Source organism: Oncorhynchus mykiss, chromosome 3 (genome assembly GCF_013265735.2).
Source record: "Oncorhynchus mykiss isolate Arlee chromosome 3, USDA_OmykA_1.1, whole genome shotgun sequence".
Lineage (NCBI taxonomy): Eukaryota > Metazoa > Chordata > Actinopteri > Salmoniformes > Salmonidae > Oncorhynchus > Oncorhynchus mykiss.
The window spans coordinates 51,699,677-51,716,467 of NC_048567.1; the positions used below are offsets into that span (position 1 = coordinate 51,699,677).

A 16,791-nucleotide genomic window follows, 5' to 3' on the forward strand; every position below is an offset into this window, starting at 1 on the left:
ACTTCTGGAGAGAGTTTGCTGCACTGAAAGTAAAGGGGCTGAATAATTTTGCACGCCCAATTTTTCAGTTTTTGATTTGTTAAAAAAGTTTGAAATATCCAATAAATGTCGTTCCACTTCATGATTGTGTCCCACTTGTTGTTGATTCTTCACAAAAAAATACAGTTTTATATCTTTATGTTTGAAGCCTGAAATGTGGCAAAAGGTTGCAAAGTTCAAGGGGGGCGAATACTTTCGCAAGGCACTGTATATCTATATATATATATATTGGATGAGGTCAATAACTGTCAAGCTAGTATGATTATTCAAGCAAACTATTTTCATCGCACAACAGAATGCAGTCATAGCTGTCCTAACTGTAGTTTGATCTCTTTTGGTTTGAAAGACATCCTTGTCCTGTCTCTACTGTATGTACCTTATGCTCAGTTGCAAGTTACTATAACATAGGCCATAGGGTTCGCCACATATGTTTGAAAATGTATGCCTCAGTACTGAGTCTGTAATCTTACTTTATGTTTGCGGCAGCAATGACAAAGGATCAAATCATTACCCCAGCTATACGTCACTCTCTTGTGGGCTTCGCGGAACTGTATAGATGCACTAGCAGTAATGACAGAAGGCATGGCTAACACAAAGCACATGTGCTACAATAGATCATATAGCTCAGTATGGGAGTAGAAGTTGACCAGCACATCCACAACAATGGGATTTCTCTTCGTCTGCGGAAAAGAATGTCATGATCATGGTTATATAAGGAATTCTCAGACGATCATTTCCAGGAAAAAAGGCAAAGCGCGACTGCAAATTTGCTACAAGACGCTTCCTTCAACACCTGCCTATTTTGATTAGTTAACAGGTCGTTGAGTTGCACATTCGCTTTCCTTGATGATAAATGGAAATCTGGATTGTTACCAAGTTATGCAGTGGGCCGTAGCTCTCCAGCAAAGATGGTGCACTGCCTTGCTCACATTGATTAACAACAAATGTTGCCTTTGGTTCTCTGTCTCTTAGAAGATTCATTCTCAAAGGGATTCAACTAGCCTGAGCAGAAACTCAACAAAAGCCCACTTCATCCCCCTAATTCCTAGATGTAATCTGTTTCCTTCATTCAAATGTCTTGCCTTCGTATTTCAATATTAATCTGCACGACACCCGATCATTATTTTTTACAAAGGCAGAAAGTGGTGAGGTTATGCAGTGATGAGGAGCAAGGTTTACATATGTGATGTTGCAGTTGTGTTATGCTACAGATGTTGGAGGTGTTACCTGATGGAAGCCCAGGTAGTCTTGGATAGTAGGAGAGGCATAGAACACATGTCCTTCAGCTGTGACCACCAGCACAAAGCCATTCAGAGCCTGCAAGAATAAAACACAATGTTAAAACAGTAACACACTCACTTATATACACACTCTCACACATACACAAACACGGCGCATGCACGCACGCATACACAAACCAACAGGCACACAAGCACGCGCGCACATACATGCTGATCGTCCTCTCACTTTCACTGTAGTCGAGCGTCGTCCACAAACACATCAATTAGAGTGCTTCATTGAAGAGGACATTTTGTTTATCTGGCGGTATTATAATCTGGCAACCTGTTTACTTGCTATCTGCCTCTGATGCTCTGCCTTCACAGATCCCTCAGCATTGACTGGTGATCATAACAGCCTCCGTCGTGAGAGAAGAAACCCAAACATGCCATTCATCGCCCGGTGCGAAAGTGTACCTGACATGTGAGCGTGAGTAAACAGTGTGCTATAGAACTAGAGAGTGTTCACTGTGTTGAGTGTAGTAAACCTTGTGCTATAGAACTAGAGAGTGTTCAATTTGTTGAGTGTAGTAAACCGTGTGCTATAGAACTAGAGAGTGTTCACTGTGTTGAGTGTAGTAAACAGTGTGCTATAGAACTAGAGAGTGTTAACTTTGTTGAGTGTAGTAAACCGTGTGCTATAGAACTAGAGTGTTCACTGTGTTGAGTGTAGTAAACCGTGTGCTATAGAACTAGAGAGTGTTCACTTTGTTGAGTGTAGTAAACCGTGTGCTATAGAACTAGTGTTCACTGTGTTGAGTGTAGTAAACCTTATGCTATAGAACTAGAGAGTGCTCACTGTGTTGAGTGTAGTAAACCGTGTGCTATAAAACTAGAGAGTGTTCACTGTGTTGAGTGTAGTAAACCGTGACCAGACCTTGGCATAAAGCACCAGGACAACATATTTCACCTATCAGAACTTCGTGCTAAATGGGTGGTCTTGGATTATAACTCAATCCACCTGGATTAACAAACAAATAAACAATGTCTGGCTCTTGAACTACGCATCTGTCTGTCTGTCTGTCTGTCTGTCTGTCTGTGTGCGTTGGTTCTGTGAAGTCAGTGGTCTGTACTGTACTGTATTGTACCTGGAGTAGAAGGTCCCCCTTGGAGAAGGTTGTGGCTTCCATCCCATTAATGTTCAGCCCATTCCCACTGGGAAACAGGACACTGCTTTTCTTCATGGTCGCTGCAGACAGAGAGGGGAGGAGAGGGATAGGGGGCGGTAGAGGGGGGGAAAAACAAGCTCACATCAGCACGCTATCCTGAAAGCAATACGCACGGAAGTCTGGGGAGTCTGGGGTTTCTGGGGAGTCTTGGGAGTATGGAGTTTCTGTGGTTTCTGGGGAGTCTGGGGTTTCTGGGGAGTCTGGGGTATCTGGGGAGTCTGGGGTTTCTGGGGTTTCTGGGGAGTCTAGGGTTCACTTTTTCTTCGTTTTTGTTCCCTCAGCCAAGTTCTCCAGTAGGGCTCATATGTTGGCGCTCAGTAAAACATACCAACTCCCTTTCTCACCACTCCTCCTTCACATCCCTGCCCATCTCTCTCTTCCACATTTTTCCACTCTGCCTGCCACTCATTCTCTCCTCCCTCCCTCCCTCCCACTACTGTATCCTCAATTCCCCCTTTCCGTTCTCTCTTTATCTCCCTCTTACTGCCCCAACTCCCTCTCTCCACTCCTCTCACCTGCTCTACTGGCTTCCTTCCCACTTTCACACCTTCTTCACTCATCTGCCAATCCCTCTCTTTAAGGTCACTCTCTCTTCTGGCTTTATCTGTCCTTTACGGACTGTCCTCCTCACCTCTCCTCTGTCATTACCCATTTATCCACCACACCCCCTTATCTCTCCCCTGTCCTCTTCCTCTCTTTCTTTTTTGGACAGAAACACAGAGTTTGTCTCTAAGACACAATGCTTATGTGATTCTACCGGACACAATAATCCGTTTCTATAATTTCTTCTTCTCATCCCTGTCCCTGTACCACAGCCAAACAGAGTGGGATTAGGTGACGCTGAGTGAAAACAACTGGCTTGTGTAAGATTCCGTCATGAGAGATGGTGCTGCTCTCGGTCAATGGGTTTGAAGCCCGGCCATCGCCCAAATGAAAATCATGGTGCTGCTCTCGCTCAATGGGTTTGAAGCCCAGCCATCGCCCAAATGAAAATCCTGGTGCTGCGAGGAAATTCCATCAATCATGATCAGGACTGAACCTCAAATGTTTCTATTTTCCTCTGAACGACATATTGTTGGACGCCAGTTCGCACACATCTGTCGAAGTACCAGCAACATGGGCTATCCATGTTTAGTCTGTAACTCCTTGTAAAAAAAATATCCAGACTTTTTGTTGTTGTTGAACAAGTCAACCTGCCATGCTTTCACTGGAGTGAAAAACAGATGGGCACCAGGTTTAAGGAGGACGCCTTTCCTTGCAATATTAATTATGCATATTTCATAGTAGGGCTTTATGAACCGTGTAACATTGTTGCAAGACAAAAAAGCAAATGGTTTTATTGCAGCTTGCTTGTGGACATTATAGGCATACCATCCCATTTCAAAGACAAGGCCAACCCGATGATGGGTGCAATACTCCATATCATATCAGATCAAACCACAACTCCCTGAAATCAAAGAATTTGAACGAAACCAATACCACGAAAATCCTTTTTCATGATATATATGGGACTGTGCTACCAACCAACGGCTCATATTTCTGGGGCTTCACAGTTATGTGGACTGGCTTCAGGGAAACAACTGCTATGATACGCAATTAAAATGAACAAGGACATCCAGTAATACGTACAGAGAAGGTATTCCTAAGATTGCCAAACAGATATGGCATTCATAACTTTCACAACTGTCCCATTTTAACGACAACTAAATGTTTACATAGAAGCGAGCAGTTGTAATGATTACAGTCGTGAATACTCTCTCTCTGTGAAAGGGTTCTTCTTTAGACGACATGAGCGACAACCAGTCCAACCATGCATTCCTCTGAGAGATGATTAAAGAAACAAATCTGTCATAAAAAAACAAAGACGTTTCCAAACAGGACAAATAATAACACATTGTATACAATATTTTGCAAGGGGTTAAATATGTGTAAAAAACTATAGTATGCAGATTTGTTTATGTGAGAATGAGAATGGTATGATACGTGTGGATGTGTGTGACTGACCGTGTGTGGTAAATCACTTTTAGGCTCCTGGATTACGATTCCCTGGCTTCTCCCTACCTGGGAAGACTTTCAGAAGAAAGAGTACTAAACAGCCCAAAATGGTACCATTTGTTTTGTTTTAAAAATACATTAAGGGTTTCTTAACATGATCAGTGTTCTGGCTGCGGAGTGGCATTTCATCCACAGTGGAAAAGCCTGATAAGAAAAGCTTTCCACTGTAGTGAAATGTTGGAAGTGCTTCTAACAATAGGAACATCAAAAGCTACTCCACCTGTGGATATTGGGAGGTATCGTATAATCCAAGTCAAATATGTGACAAATAAAATGTTAATGTCTTTTTTATTACGTAGAACACAGACTTTTATAGACAAATGTCTCAGATCACTTTTTTTAAAACCTGTCTAAGACCTTCTATGCTGTCTCTACAACTCTTTCAAGTTGCCAATCATTTTCACAATAGTATTTGAGGAGTCTCACATACTCTAGGAGTCTGTATCTGTGGGTACACGTCAACAAACATTCTAGGGTCTTGTCCGTACTATACAGAGTGCACCCCTCTTAATTAAATCTGTGATCAACCTTCATTTAAGCAATGGACCAACGAGGTTGATTGACCTCTGTTGTGAAATGGGAGTGGCAAGACGCCACTGGTCTGTACCTGAAACACTGTGTGACATTCCCAAGAGAGCTACAAAGCCTGTTAAGACAACCACTTCCAGTCAGGGGATTACAAAAAGCGACTTTTGGCACGGCCTCAGTTATAAAAGGAAGGCTGAGATCCCACTGCTTATGTTGTTAATGGCACATACAACGCCCGGGGCGAGAAACGGCAGGGAGTCTGTAACTTTGTTATTACTGCACAGCATTTCAAGGGAGCGAAAGAGCGAGAGACAGTGTGTGCCAAGCTCGTCTACTGGCATTCAGCTTGTCTGTTTGTTTTGGCTGTGCCGGGCCTGTGCCCCCTTTGCCAATGTGAGTGAAGTGCCACATCAGCAAGTTGAAAAGCTCCCAGAAAGTTGGTAGACCACTGAAACTTGACTCATTGTTCACAGCCTCATTTATCTCAACATCCACCCCCTTCCCCCACTAGGGGGCTCCACTTGGTAACATATACACATGCTAGCAAAATTGACCCATCTCATTATCTTTCCTTATTTTTCCTAAAAACATGACCAATCTACATGACGCACACTCACACACACACACACACACACACACACACACACACACACACACACACACACACACACACACACACACACACACACACACACACACACACACACACACACACACACAGCTCAGTCCACCTGAGCCCACCCAATCTATGTGAGTTTAAAGAGTAAATCCCCACAGCTGAATGGAGCTTTTGTTTCCCCCTGGTGTCTGAGTGGCATACATCATCAGTCGATGAGCAGGTTCTGACCTGCAAAACAGCTTCAGAGCGAGAGTGAGATGGGGAGAGAGAGGGAGAGAGTAGAGAGAGCGAGAAAGAGTGATGTCTGTTGTAGTAATGTACAGTGTGTTCATGTGCTGTACAGTCTGAGTGAATGAGCATAGGAGTTACCATAGGAGAAGAGCACGTGACGGTTTACTACACTGACGGTTTCCTATTGGGGGAAGCATATTAAACCTTGTTTGTTTTTCTTTGAGGTGGTTTTCCCAGCATTAGGCCTGCAGTGTTCCTCTGTAATCAGTAGATTTACTGATGTCTTTGGAATTGTTCTATACTCTCTTAGTTGACTCAATAGATAACAAAACCAGTTTAATCTGGTTTAATGGTACAAAAAGAGAGAGAAAAAACCTACAAAGTGCATGGGACTGTCTGGGACATACAGTTAAATTATGTTCATTATTTGTGGCTGCAGGACTGACAGCCAGGGATGCTCCTCAACCAGAGGATATCTGTACATCCCCTTCCCACTGACCCTCCTGACCCCACTGTGTCTGGTTCACTGGGGAGCTAGCCTTGCCCGATTGGGTCTGCTGGGTCGTGGGACCCCCTCAGCCCTCTCCGTCTCAGCCTCAGGAACTCCACTGACCTCCCCAGTCTGGCAGCCAAGTGGTGGACCAGGACTCAGGAGCAGCACAGGAGAGCAGTAACCATACAGTACTGCACAATGCACCGCCACACATAACAGTGCAATAAACGCTAGCAGTTAACAATGGAAAAAAGAAGAAGAAAGAACACAATGCACTGCGAAAGAAAACCAGACTCAAAACACACAGAGCGCTGCTGAGGGCCCACTTACTCACGCAAACAGTGAGGAGGGCAACAAAAAAAAAATAGGATGTATTGGATCGTCCAGATTCTGGCTTGGATTGGCCTGCCTTGCACTGTGTGTTTTGGAGAGATTGCCTGTCTATGTGTGAGAGAGGCGGCAGGGCTACACAGTAGGTAGAGGCAGTGTGTTTGTCATTAGGTCTGATATTTAGTCTGTTTTCATTTGTTTGGTCGTTTGATGCACAGCTTGGTTTGCCTGGGAGCTTGTTCAGAGACTTGAGCCTGAGCAGCGTTCATTATGTGTGTGTACTTGTTAATGTCTGTTTCTAGATGGACATGACTTTATGTGAGCATGTTAGCATTCACTTATGTGTGTGTTGTACTGTATGTGTTTATGTTTGTGTGCTGTGTGCGCACTTTCCAAGAGGCAGGCAGGGGGGTGTGTGCTCAGGGGGCCCCTCTCACCGCTAAAAGCGTTGCGTGACTAGAGTGGACGGATGGGCTGGGGAGAGGCCACATCCTGGGATTTTCCTGCGGCAGCTGCTCAGATAAGGGAAACGCTCTTGTCGGTATTGCTTACAAAAGCCCTAGGGGCCCATGCGGGAGGAGGGAGGATGTGTGTGTATGTGTGTGTGTGTGTGTGTGTGTGTGTGTGTGTGTGTGTGTGTGTGTGTGTAGGCTGCTAGATCAGTCCTGCAGCTTTCAATGAGAAAACCTGTCTTTTGGCACAGACCCAAGGTTTAACACAATCAAAACCCGACACTGCCAGATAGTCGGCTGGACTGTTTTTGCAAGCGTCATTTTGTGTGGTCTCACACGAACACTGCAAAGACGTCTGGCAGTCATCCAGATCCTCACAACCCCTACAATGTTTTCTCTGTGCTTTTTATTTTTCAGTTCAGCAAAGTCCTGACAAATACATGTAAAAGACGACATGCTGTTATCACTCTTGTCCTTCACACAGTCAGCTACCTATGCAAATACCTTCCCATAATACCTGCATTGTCTTTTAGGAAAACAGATTAGCAATGAAATAAAAGACACATTTGCATCAATGTGCTAATAAAAGCCACAGCTTTTTCAAAGGGCCCTGAATTGACCTACATACAACCAATGTGCCACCACCCATATGAAAGCACACATGATTTGTTGATTCTTCTAAAAGTCGAGTGTAGTGAAAAGCCTATTTAGAGTCCATGTCATCACAGCATGTGTTGACCTAGCATCCACCTTCATCCACGGCCCCTGCCATTGGTTGATTCCTGTTATCATACTCTATCATGTACAAATCCAGGTGATTCATGTTAAATAACAGTAAGCGCATACATGATTAAGTTAATGGTCTGGCAGCAGCTAATGGTTTGGCACACAACCCTACTGTAGAATAGAAAACAAATCAATCTCACTTACTGCCCTCCAAGTGTTACTAAACTTGCAGCAGATGTTTGATAACGATATCTGATATCTTCATCCAACCAATGCTGTTTAGCTAGACTGAAGAGGAGGACATTTTGACCCTTTTAAACCGTGGCTGATTGTCCATGAAAGTGTTTTTCAGTATGCCTGGCTATGAAACCCAACACCACTCTGACAGGGCATTAACCACCAGCCTACTGTGGCCTCCTCTGTCTGTTACAACCACCATTATAGGATTCTATAACAATGAACATGAGCTTCACTCCAGGCAAGATTTCCTTGTCATTCAGTGTAAGAGGAACTGGTATAGCCCTTCAAGAATGTGATATCTTCTCAAAGGAATATAATTAGCTGAAATTAAAATGTTAAAAAGAGGAGGTAATACAGCTGGTTCGGCTATTTAGGAGAGATCTGTCTGCAGTATATTATGTACAGTACATGAAAGACGTGACTTGACGGCCCACTATAACTTATCATGTGCAATGTTGTGCTTAAGTAGTGCCTGAAGAATACACTGTATGCAAACTTAAATCTGGACACTGACTTGCCTAGTTAAGAAAAGGTTCAATAAAAAAATGTAATACAAAATCTGGACACTGAGACAAGACAGGAGATTTGTGAAAGAAAGACTGTGCTAGCCAGAAAGAGAGGCTGAGTACGAGCTCTAAAAAAGTGAAAGGCTGAAAGGAATGCAGTTGACGGGACTGGGACTGACAGAGAGTTTATGAAAAGGCAGATTGCGCAAGAAAGAGAATTAACGAGTATAAATGAAAGTGCACGACGTTGTCGTAGAGAGAGAGGGGCTACGAGAAGAGCAGTGCCAGAAAGAGAGGGGGAGAAATGAAAGCATGCCAGCTATGCATAGGGGAATATTATCTTGATTTGAAAACATTTAGTTCCAGCAGATCCAGTACAAAGATCTCTGTTCTCACGCAGATGTGCAGGAAGTGGCAGGCAGGGACATCATGCACCCCAAAAATCTGAGCGGGAACAACGTACGTGCGGACAGCTGGTAGGTGGTCCGGAGGGGGGCTTTGAGAATTTAGCATTTTTTGAACACCTGAAACGGTCTTTTCCTGCAATCTAGAGCCATAATCATTATGCTTAATTCTATCTAAATAAATATGTATATTTTTCTGTATATCTATATATACTGTACCTCTTGATTTGTCTGTATCCTCCTGATTGGTGGTTTTGTTTTTTAAAGAAACAAAATATGCTTCTCTGCATTCTGCTCAATTCTGATTAAAAATTGAAAGGAATGCAAGTCTTAATTCAGTACATTTAGTTATTGCTTGCTTTTATAAAGTCTACCAACCTTGCCAGCAGGCATGCCAACTAAAATAGTTACACAAGCTAGCTACTTTAACTTGATTGATAGCCTGAAAAGGCTTCTTGTTAGCTAGTTATGAGGTTGGGATATTGGGAACCTATCTGGGCTAAAGACAACTTCATACAATTGCTAAGTTTCCAGTAGTATTACAGAGAAAAAACTAAACCCATTTCTATTTTCTGATTTTTTAACAGGACAAATCTGAGGGGCCACATGACGCTATGGGCATGAAGCCTGTGGGGGTGGGGATAATGACACAGCGAGAGCCAATGGGGTGAGCTAGCTGCCCTATAGGGCCAACCCTCTGTCACTCACTTGATTAATGTTCCTGTTACTTCCATGACTGGAGGGAAAGGCAACATCGTCTGCCTTTTCCTGTCATAGTACAGTGCCACGAGCTGTTCTCTCCCTTACCGTCGGGCAGACGGTATCGGAGGATGACCAACAGGCTCAGAGAGTTTCTATCTGCAAGCCATCAGACTGCTGAACACGTGAACTCTACTGACCGCCTGCTCTGATTCTGTGCACCTTAGCACATCACAACTGCTGCTACCACTTATTATACTGCTCAATTTATACATTTTCACTCCATCCCCCCTTCCCCAAAACACATGTACCCCTGTATATATTTTACTATAAATTATAAATCTATTTATTATAAATCTACTTCCAACGATGAGACAGCCTATAGGGAGGAGGTCAGAGATCTGGCAGGGTGGTGCCAGAATAACAACCTATCCCTTATAGACTGGGAGCATAGACTGTTCTCTCTACTACCGCATGGCAAGTGGTACCGGAGTGCCAAGTCTAGGACAAAGAGGCTTCTCAACAGTTTTTACCCTCAAGCCATAAGACTCCTAAACAGGTAATCAAATGGCTACCCAAACTATTTGCATTGTGTGCCCCCCCCAACCCCTCTTTTTACACTGCTGCTACTCTGTTTATCATATATGCATAGTCATGTTAACTATACATTCATGTACAAACGACCTCAATTGGGCCGACCAACCAGTGCTCCCGCACATTGGCTAACCGGGCTATCTGCATTGTGTCCCACCACCCACCAACCCCACTTTACGCTACTGCTACTCTCTGTTCATCATATATGCATAGTCACGTTAACCATATCTACATGTACATACTACCTCAATCAGCCTGACTAACCAGTGTCTGTATGTAGCCTCACTACTTTTATAGCCTCACTACTGTATACAGCCTGTCTTTTTACTGTTGTTTTATTTCTATACTTACCTATTGTTCACCTAATACCTTTTTTGCACTATTGGTTAGAGCCTGTAAGTAAGCAATTCACTGTAAACTTTGATTTGATTTATGTTACAAGTACTACTTTATGGAGAACTGCATTTGTTTTTTTTTACCTTTATTTAACTAGGCAAGACAGTTAACAACAAATTATTATTTACAATGACAGCCTAGGAACAGTGGGTTAACTGTCTTGCTCAGGTGCAGAGCGACAGATTTTTACCTTGTCCTCTCGGGGATTCGATCTTGCAACCTTGCGGTTACTAGTCTAACCACTAGGCTACCCTCCGCCTCATGAAAGTCAACTAAGCCAACCTGGATGAGGGGTTCATCCAAGTAAATAAACAGGGTTAAGGCACCATTCATAACTCAGTATGAGAGATGCAATGAACAATTTGAGTTCTTCTCCGTGTCTGTTAAAAAATGATGCTTGATGGGGGCACAATCTAGGATAGGAATCTTCCTCCTTGGCAAAAGTGAATATGATCTGGCAACCCAAACTAACTCTGTGCCTGGTGTGCTCTAGATATCACACTGCCATACTGATCCTTATGACCTTGTATGCAGTTGATCAAAGCTGGGAGAAAGAACTCATTGTGCCGAGACGTACGGGAATAGTTTGAAGACAAAAAAAACATGTTGAAATTGGCCCATATCTCCCGTCTAAATTTAGCCTCTCAGATCAGATAGTGTTTGGTTGAGATGGTAGTGAGTAACAGCGGGAGGGGATTAGGCTATGTCTGATAGAGTGTGAGTGGTAATGGTGGTTGATATTCCTTCTGTGACCTGCCCTTTCAGAGAAGAGAACAGGGTCAAAGAGAGGCGTGTTAGGTTGTTGCATGAACTCAATGGCACACCGACAGCCATTTCAGAAAAAATAGAACTACTCTCCCAAAACAGGCCGCTTCTTCTTGTTGTTTATGTCATGCTTGTTTGCATTAGACGTGTTTGGTTTTCTTCTGAATTCTTTGCTGTTCTAGAGGAAGGATGATGTCGTCCTTCATGGCTTGTATTTTGTTGTTGATATTTCACAATTCTTCAATACTTTGAGAGAGATATGAATCACAGAAAGACTAATATATCCTCCATTTTTTTTATCATTGCCTGAGAATTCTCTATAAAGTCTCTGAAATGGTTCATAGTCCGTTGATTATAGTTTTAAACAAACAGAGTGGTCCTCTGTGGGAGTTGTTAAATGTCAGCGTATAAACCATGGTAGCAGGCCAGCCTGAAGGAAGCCAACAACAACACAAAGGCAGACAATGAGAGGGTGAAAGAGCACAACAGCAGTGGATCTACTAAACATTTGACCACCACCTGCCTACTTCAGGTCAACCTTCCAACATAAGATGAGCAATCATAATCTATGCCCTTATATAACATAAGTTACCCAGGCTATATTTGAATCAAATTTGATTATTTTTGTCAGCTCCAAAAAGGTTGGCATTTAGAAGGACTATTATTTATTCATGTGTCCTGAGCAGAATGGTGTGCAGGTTCAAACGCCTAAAGTTCTTATGATCCAAAATAAGGCAGAAAATGGGAGTATCATGTCGGCAGTGGGACCCAGATCATAACCCTTAAACCAAATTTGGTTAGTAGAAATGAAAACATCATTAAAACGACTTCCCAATGGTCGTTTGTATTCTCACGCTATACTGAAAGGCGAGCCATAGAGTGAGAGCCAACAGGCAATTGTTCAATGAAAATAAAACCTGTCACTTCATTAAAATGGTCTTTCCTGGAGATGTTGATATTGGGTTGACAGGTGAATTACACTGGGGTTTAAAGAGAGTTTTACCCAAAACAGCTTGTCCTTCAAGAAAATAGACTGATGATCAGTTAATCATGATTCAATAACAAACAACAAGACTTCTCCAATACAAATGCTCTTGCCTCTCCCAAGTAGAAGGCTTTTAGAAGTTTTTACCCCATTCTCAAATGATTGTGTTTTTGACAAGTGTTCTTATTGTTGTGATACACTTTGACCTTGTTTGGGTTGGTCGGTTTGTGTCAATGTGGGTGCTTTGTGGACATTCCTAAGACATAGAAATGAACAGCGAGCGATTTGACATCAACAAAGCAGCTATAATGGCAAACAGACATACTGAGGATTTTTTCAATTAACTTGAAAAGACGCTCCATTATTTGCTTTTTTACAATGACACACAATGTGCCGCCAGGAGAATGTCCTACAAGTGTTCCAAAATATCTAACGTTACCTAATAAAGTCTCGATACAAAGCCAAGACACACATACAATATGCCGTTTTCAAATCAGTTCGGGCCATTTCAGCCATTTGAAAAGGAATTTGAAAAGGAAAAGCAAAGACACACACATCAAGCTTTCATAAATGGCCCTTTAAATGTAACTATCCGCATCCGTCAAATATATTTTGTTCTGCCATTTCTCTCCCAAACCGTTTACAGGATCTTTATCACGTCCTAAACCTGCCCCCACCAGAGCTCTACCAGTGTTTGTTTTGACTGGGGGGAGCAGTACAGAGTAGACCGAGCTGGCTGATACTATCTGTATTGTTGCCCAGGCAAAGACCCTCTGAAACGATGCAGTGGACTTGTTTTTGTGCTTCTATATCTGTTGTGATTCTATTCACCAATGGCATGAGGGTCAACACATTTGGTCAATCTGAGAATTAAGAAAAATGCTCCTCCGAAAATAAAAAATAAACATATTTTTTTGTGTATTATAAAATTGTGTGCAATGTTTTCACCAGAAAACGTACGATGGAAAAGGCTGGATCCTTTCCCTAGTTTTCTACACTACCGGTCAATAGTTTTAGAACACCTACTCATTCAAGGGTTTTTCTTGATTTGTAATATTTTCTACATTGTAGAAAACTAGTGAAGACATCAAAACTATTAAATAACACATACGGAATCATGTAGTAAACAAAAAAGTGTTAAACAAATCAAAATATATTTTGTATTTGAGATTCTTCAAATAGCCACCTTTTGCCTTGATGACCGCTTTGCACACTCTTGACATTCTCTCAACCAGCTTCACCTGGAACACATTTTTCCAACAGTCTTGACGGAGTTCCCACACATACTGAGCACTTGTTGGCTGCTTTTCCTTTACTCTGCGGTCTGACTCATCTCAAACCATCTCAATTTGGTTGAGGTCGGGGGATTGTGGATGCCAGGTCATCTGATGCAGCACTCCATCACTCTCCTTCTTTGTGAAATAGCCATTACACAGCCTGTAGGTGTGTTGGGTCATTGTCCTGTTGAAAAACAAATGATACAGTAGTCCCACCAAGCCCAAACCAAATGGGATTGCTTATTGCTGCAGAATGCTGTGGTAGCCATGCTGGTCATGTCACATGTGACTAGGGTGGGCATTCTATGTTTTGGATTTCTGTGTTGTTTGGCCGGGTGTGGTTCTCAATCAGAGGCAGCTGTCTATCGTCTCTGATTGAGAACCATACTTAGGTAGCCTTTTCCCACCTGTGTGGTGTGGGTAGTTGCTTTCTGTTTTTGTGTCTGCACCAGACAGAAATGTTTTGGTTGTTCTCTTTATTGTTTGTCTATTCAGTGTTCAGTTCAACGAATAAAAGATGAACACCTACCATGCTGCACCTTGGTCCTCACCTTCTTCCACCAACGGCCGTTACAGGTTAAGTGTGCCTTGAATTCTAAATAAATCACAGACAGTGTCACCAGCAAAGCACCCCCATACCATAACACCTCCTCCTCCATGCTTTACGGTGGGAACCACACATGCAGAGATCATCCATTCACCCACACCGCATCTCACAAAGACACGGCGGTTGGAACCAAAAATCTCCAATTTGGACTCCAGACAAAAGGACAGATTTCCACCGGTCTACTGTCCATTGCTCATGTTTCTTGGCCCAAGCAAGTATTTTCTTCTTATTGGTGTCCTTTAGTAGTGGTTTCTTTGCAGCAATTCAACCATGAAAGCCTGATTCACACAATCTCCTCTGAACAATTGATGTTGAGATGTGTCTGTTACTTGAACTCTGTGAAGCATTTATATGGGCTGCAATTTCTGAGGCTGGTAACTAATGAACTTATCCTCTGCAGCAGAGGTAACTCTGGGTCTTCCATTCCTGTGGCGGTCCTCATAAGAGCCAGTTTCATCATAGCACTTGATGGTTTTTGCGACTGCACTTGAAGAAACTTTCAACGTTTTTGAAATGTTCCGGATTGACTGACCTTCATGTCTTAAAGTAATGATGGACTGTCATTTCTCTTTGCTTATTTGACCTGTTCTTGCCATAATATGGACGTGGTCTTTAACCAAATTTGGTTATCTTCTGCATACCACACCTACCTTGTCACAACACAACTGATTGGCTTAAACACATTAAGAAGGAAATACATTTCAGAAATTAACTTTTAAGAAGGCTAACCAGTTATTTGAAATGCATTTCAGGATGATACCTCAGGAAGCTGGTTGAGACTATGGCAAGAGTGTGCCAAGCTGTCATCAAGGCAAAGGGTAACTAGTTGAAGAATCTCAAATCTCAAATCTATTTTGATTTGTTTAACACTTTTTTGTTTATTACATGATTCCAAATGTGTTATGTCATAGTTTTGATGTCTTCACTATTGTTCTACAGTGTAGAAAATAGTAGAAATAAAGGAAAACCTTTGAATGAATAGATGTTCTAAAACTTTTGACTGGTAGTGTAGGTCCATACTCTACTATTCTGTGAGATTTTCAACTTCACTACATAACACAGTCTCTGGGAATTCAACCCGGCCGACGGAAACAGAGACAATGAACGACATCACAATGAATATCAAAGCTCTTTGAATACTTTACAGTGTGGACCATGAGACAATGCAATGTGTGATGATGCAATCTGCTATTGCCAAGTGTGCAAATGACCCACTTTCCGGCGTCTATTGTTCAATCATATCAAATAAAGAATGAAAAACGACAACAATGCAACTGAGGCCCTTTAATCACCGATTCAAAGTCGCTAAGCCCAGTTTTTAAAAGACCATGCCACGCAAGGCTAGAGTTGGCATGGACACTGTGCTCTTTAAACTTGTTGACCGGTTGGGGCTGAGACAAGTGTGCAAGGTTTCAGGTGCTGCATGTCCATAACATGTGGATGCTAAAGGAGTAGGGTCAAAGGGCGAGGGGTTACATTGGCATGTATTGTATGCCCATAAAAATGCCACTAATAGCAGAATACAAATGATGCTGCATTGGGCAGGTGCCACTATGTCTCTGTTCCTCCAGCACATGATAATAATGGGAAAGTAGCCTCACGGTGTCAGGGAAAAAACCTGCCCATTGAACAAATTGTTAGGCTTCAAATGAAGATTTTTGATTTAGTCTAGTCTATGTAACTTTGACTAAAATATCATCAGTCTTAGTCAAATTGTTGTAATTTGAATAATGATTTTGTCTAGTTATATTCAAAATGACAAAAACAGTGAGAAATTTTAGTCAACCAAATGCCCTTTCAAAGTCTCCCAGAACCTGCCATTGATGCTGCTGCGTTATGCATGCTTCACTGTAGGGATGGTGCCAGGTTTCCTCCAGACGTGACGCTTAGCCTTCAGGCCAAATAGTTCAATATTGGTTTCATCAGACCAGAGAATCTTGTTTCTCATGGTCTGATAGTCCATTATGTGCCTTTTGGCAAATTCCAAGCGAGCTGTCATATACCTTTTTACTGAGGAGTGGCTTCCGTCTGGCCACTCTACCATAAAGGCCTGATTGGTGGAGTGCTGCAGAGATGGTTGTCCTTCTGGAAGGTTCTCCCATCTTCACAGAGGAACTCTGGAGCCCTTCTCCCCCGATTGCTCAGTTTGGCCGAGCCAGCAGCCAGCTCTAAGAAGAGTCTTGGTGGTTCCAAACTTCTTCAATTTACGTCAATGCGGCAGAATTGTTTTGGTACCCTTCCCCAGATATGTGCTTCAACACAATCCTGTCTCGGCGATCTATAGATAAATCCTTCAACCTCATGGCTTGTTTTTCTGCTCTGACATGCACTGTCAACTGTGGGACCTTATACAGACAGTTGTGTGCCTTTCCAAATCATGTCCAATCAATTGAATTTAC

At 42.6% G+C, this 16,791-nt stretch overlaps 1 protein-coding gene across 1 annotated transcript in view; it reads right to left on the bottom strand.

The window, feature by feature from the left end:
• LOC100135875 (aryl hydrocarbon receptor beta) overlaps positions 1 to 16,791 on the bottom strand; it is a gene marked incomplete at its 5' end in the record, with an annotated part of 45,465 nt that overhangs the window by 10,842 nt on the left and 17,832 nt on the right. The window contains 2 exon segments of the mRNA NM_001124252.1: positions 1,267 to 1,356; positions 2,405 to 2,505. Coding sequence (NP_001117724.1) covers positions 1,267 to 1,356; positions 2,405 to 2,505 — 191 coding nt within the window.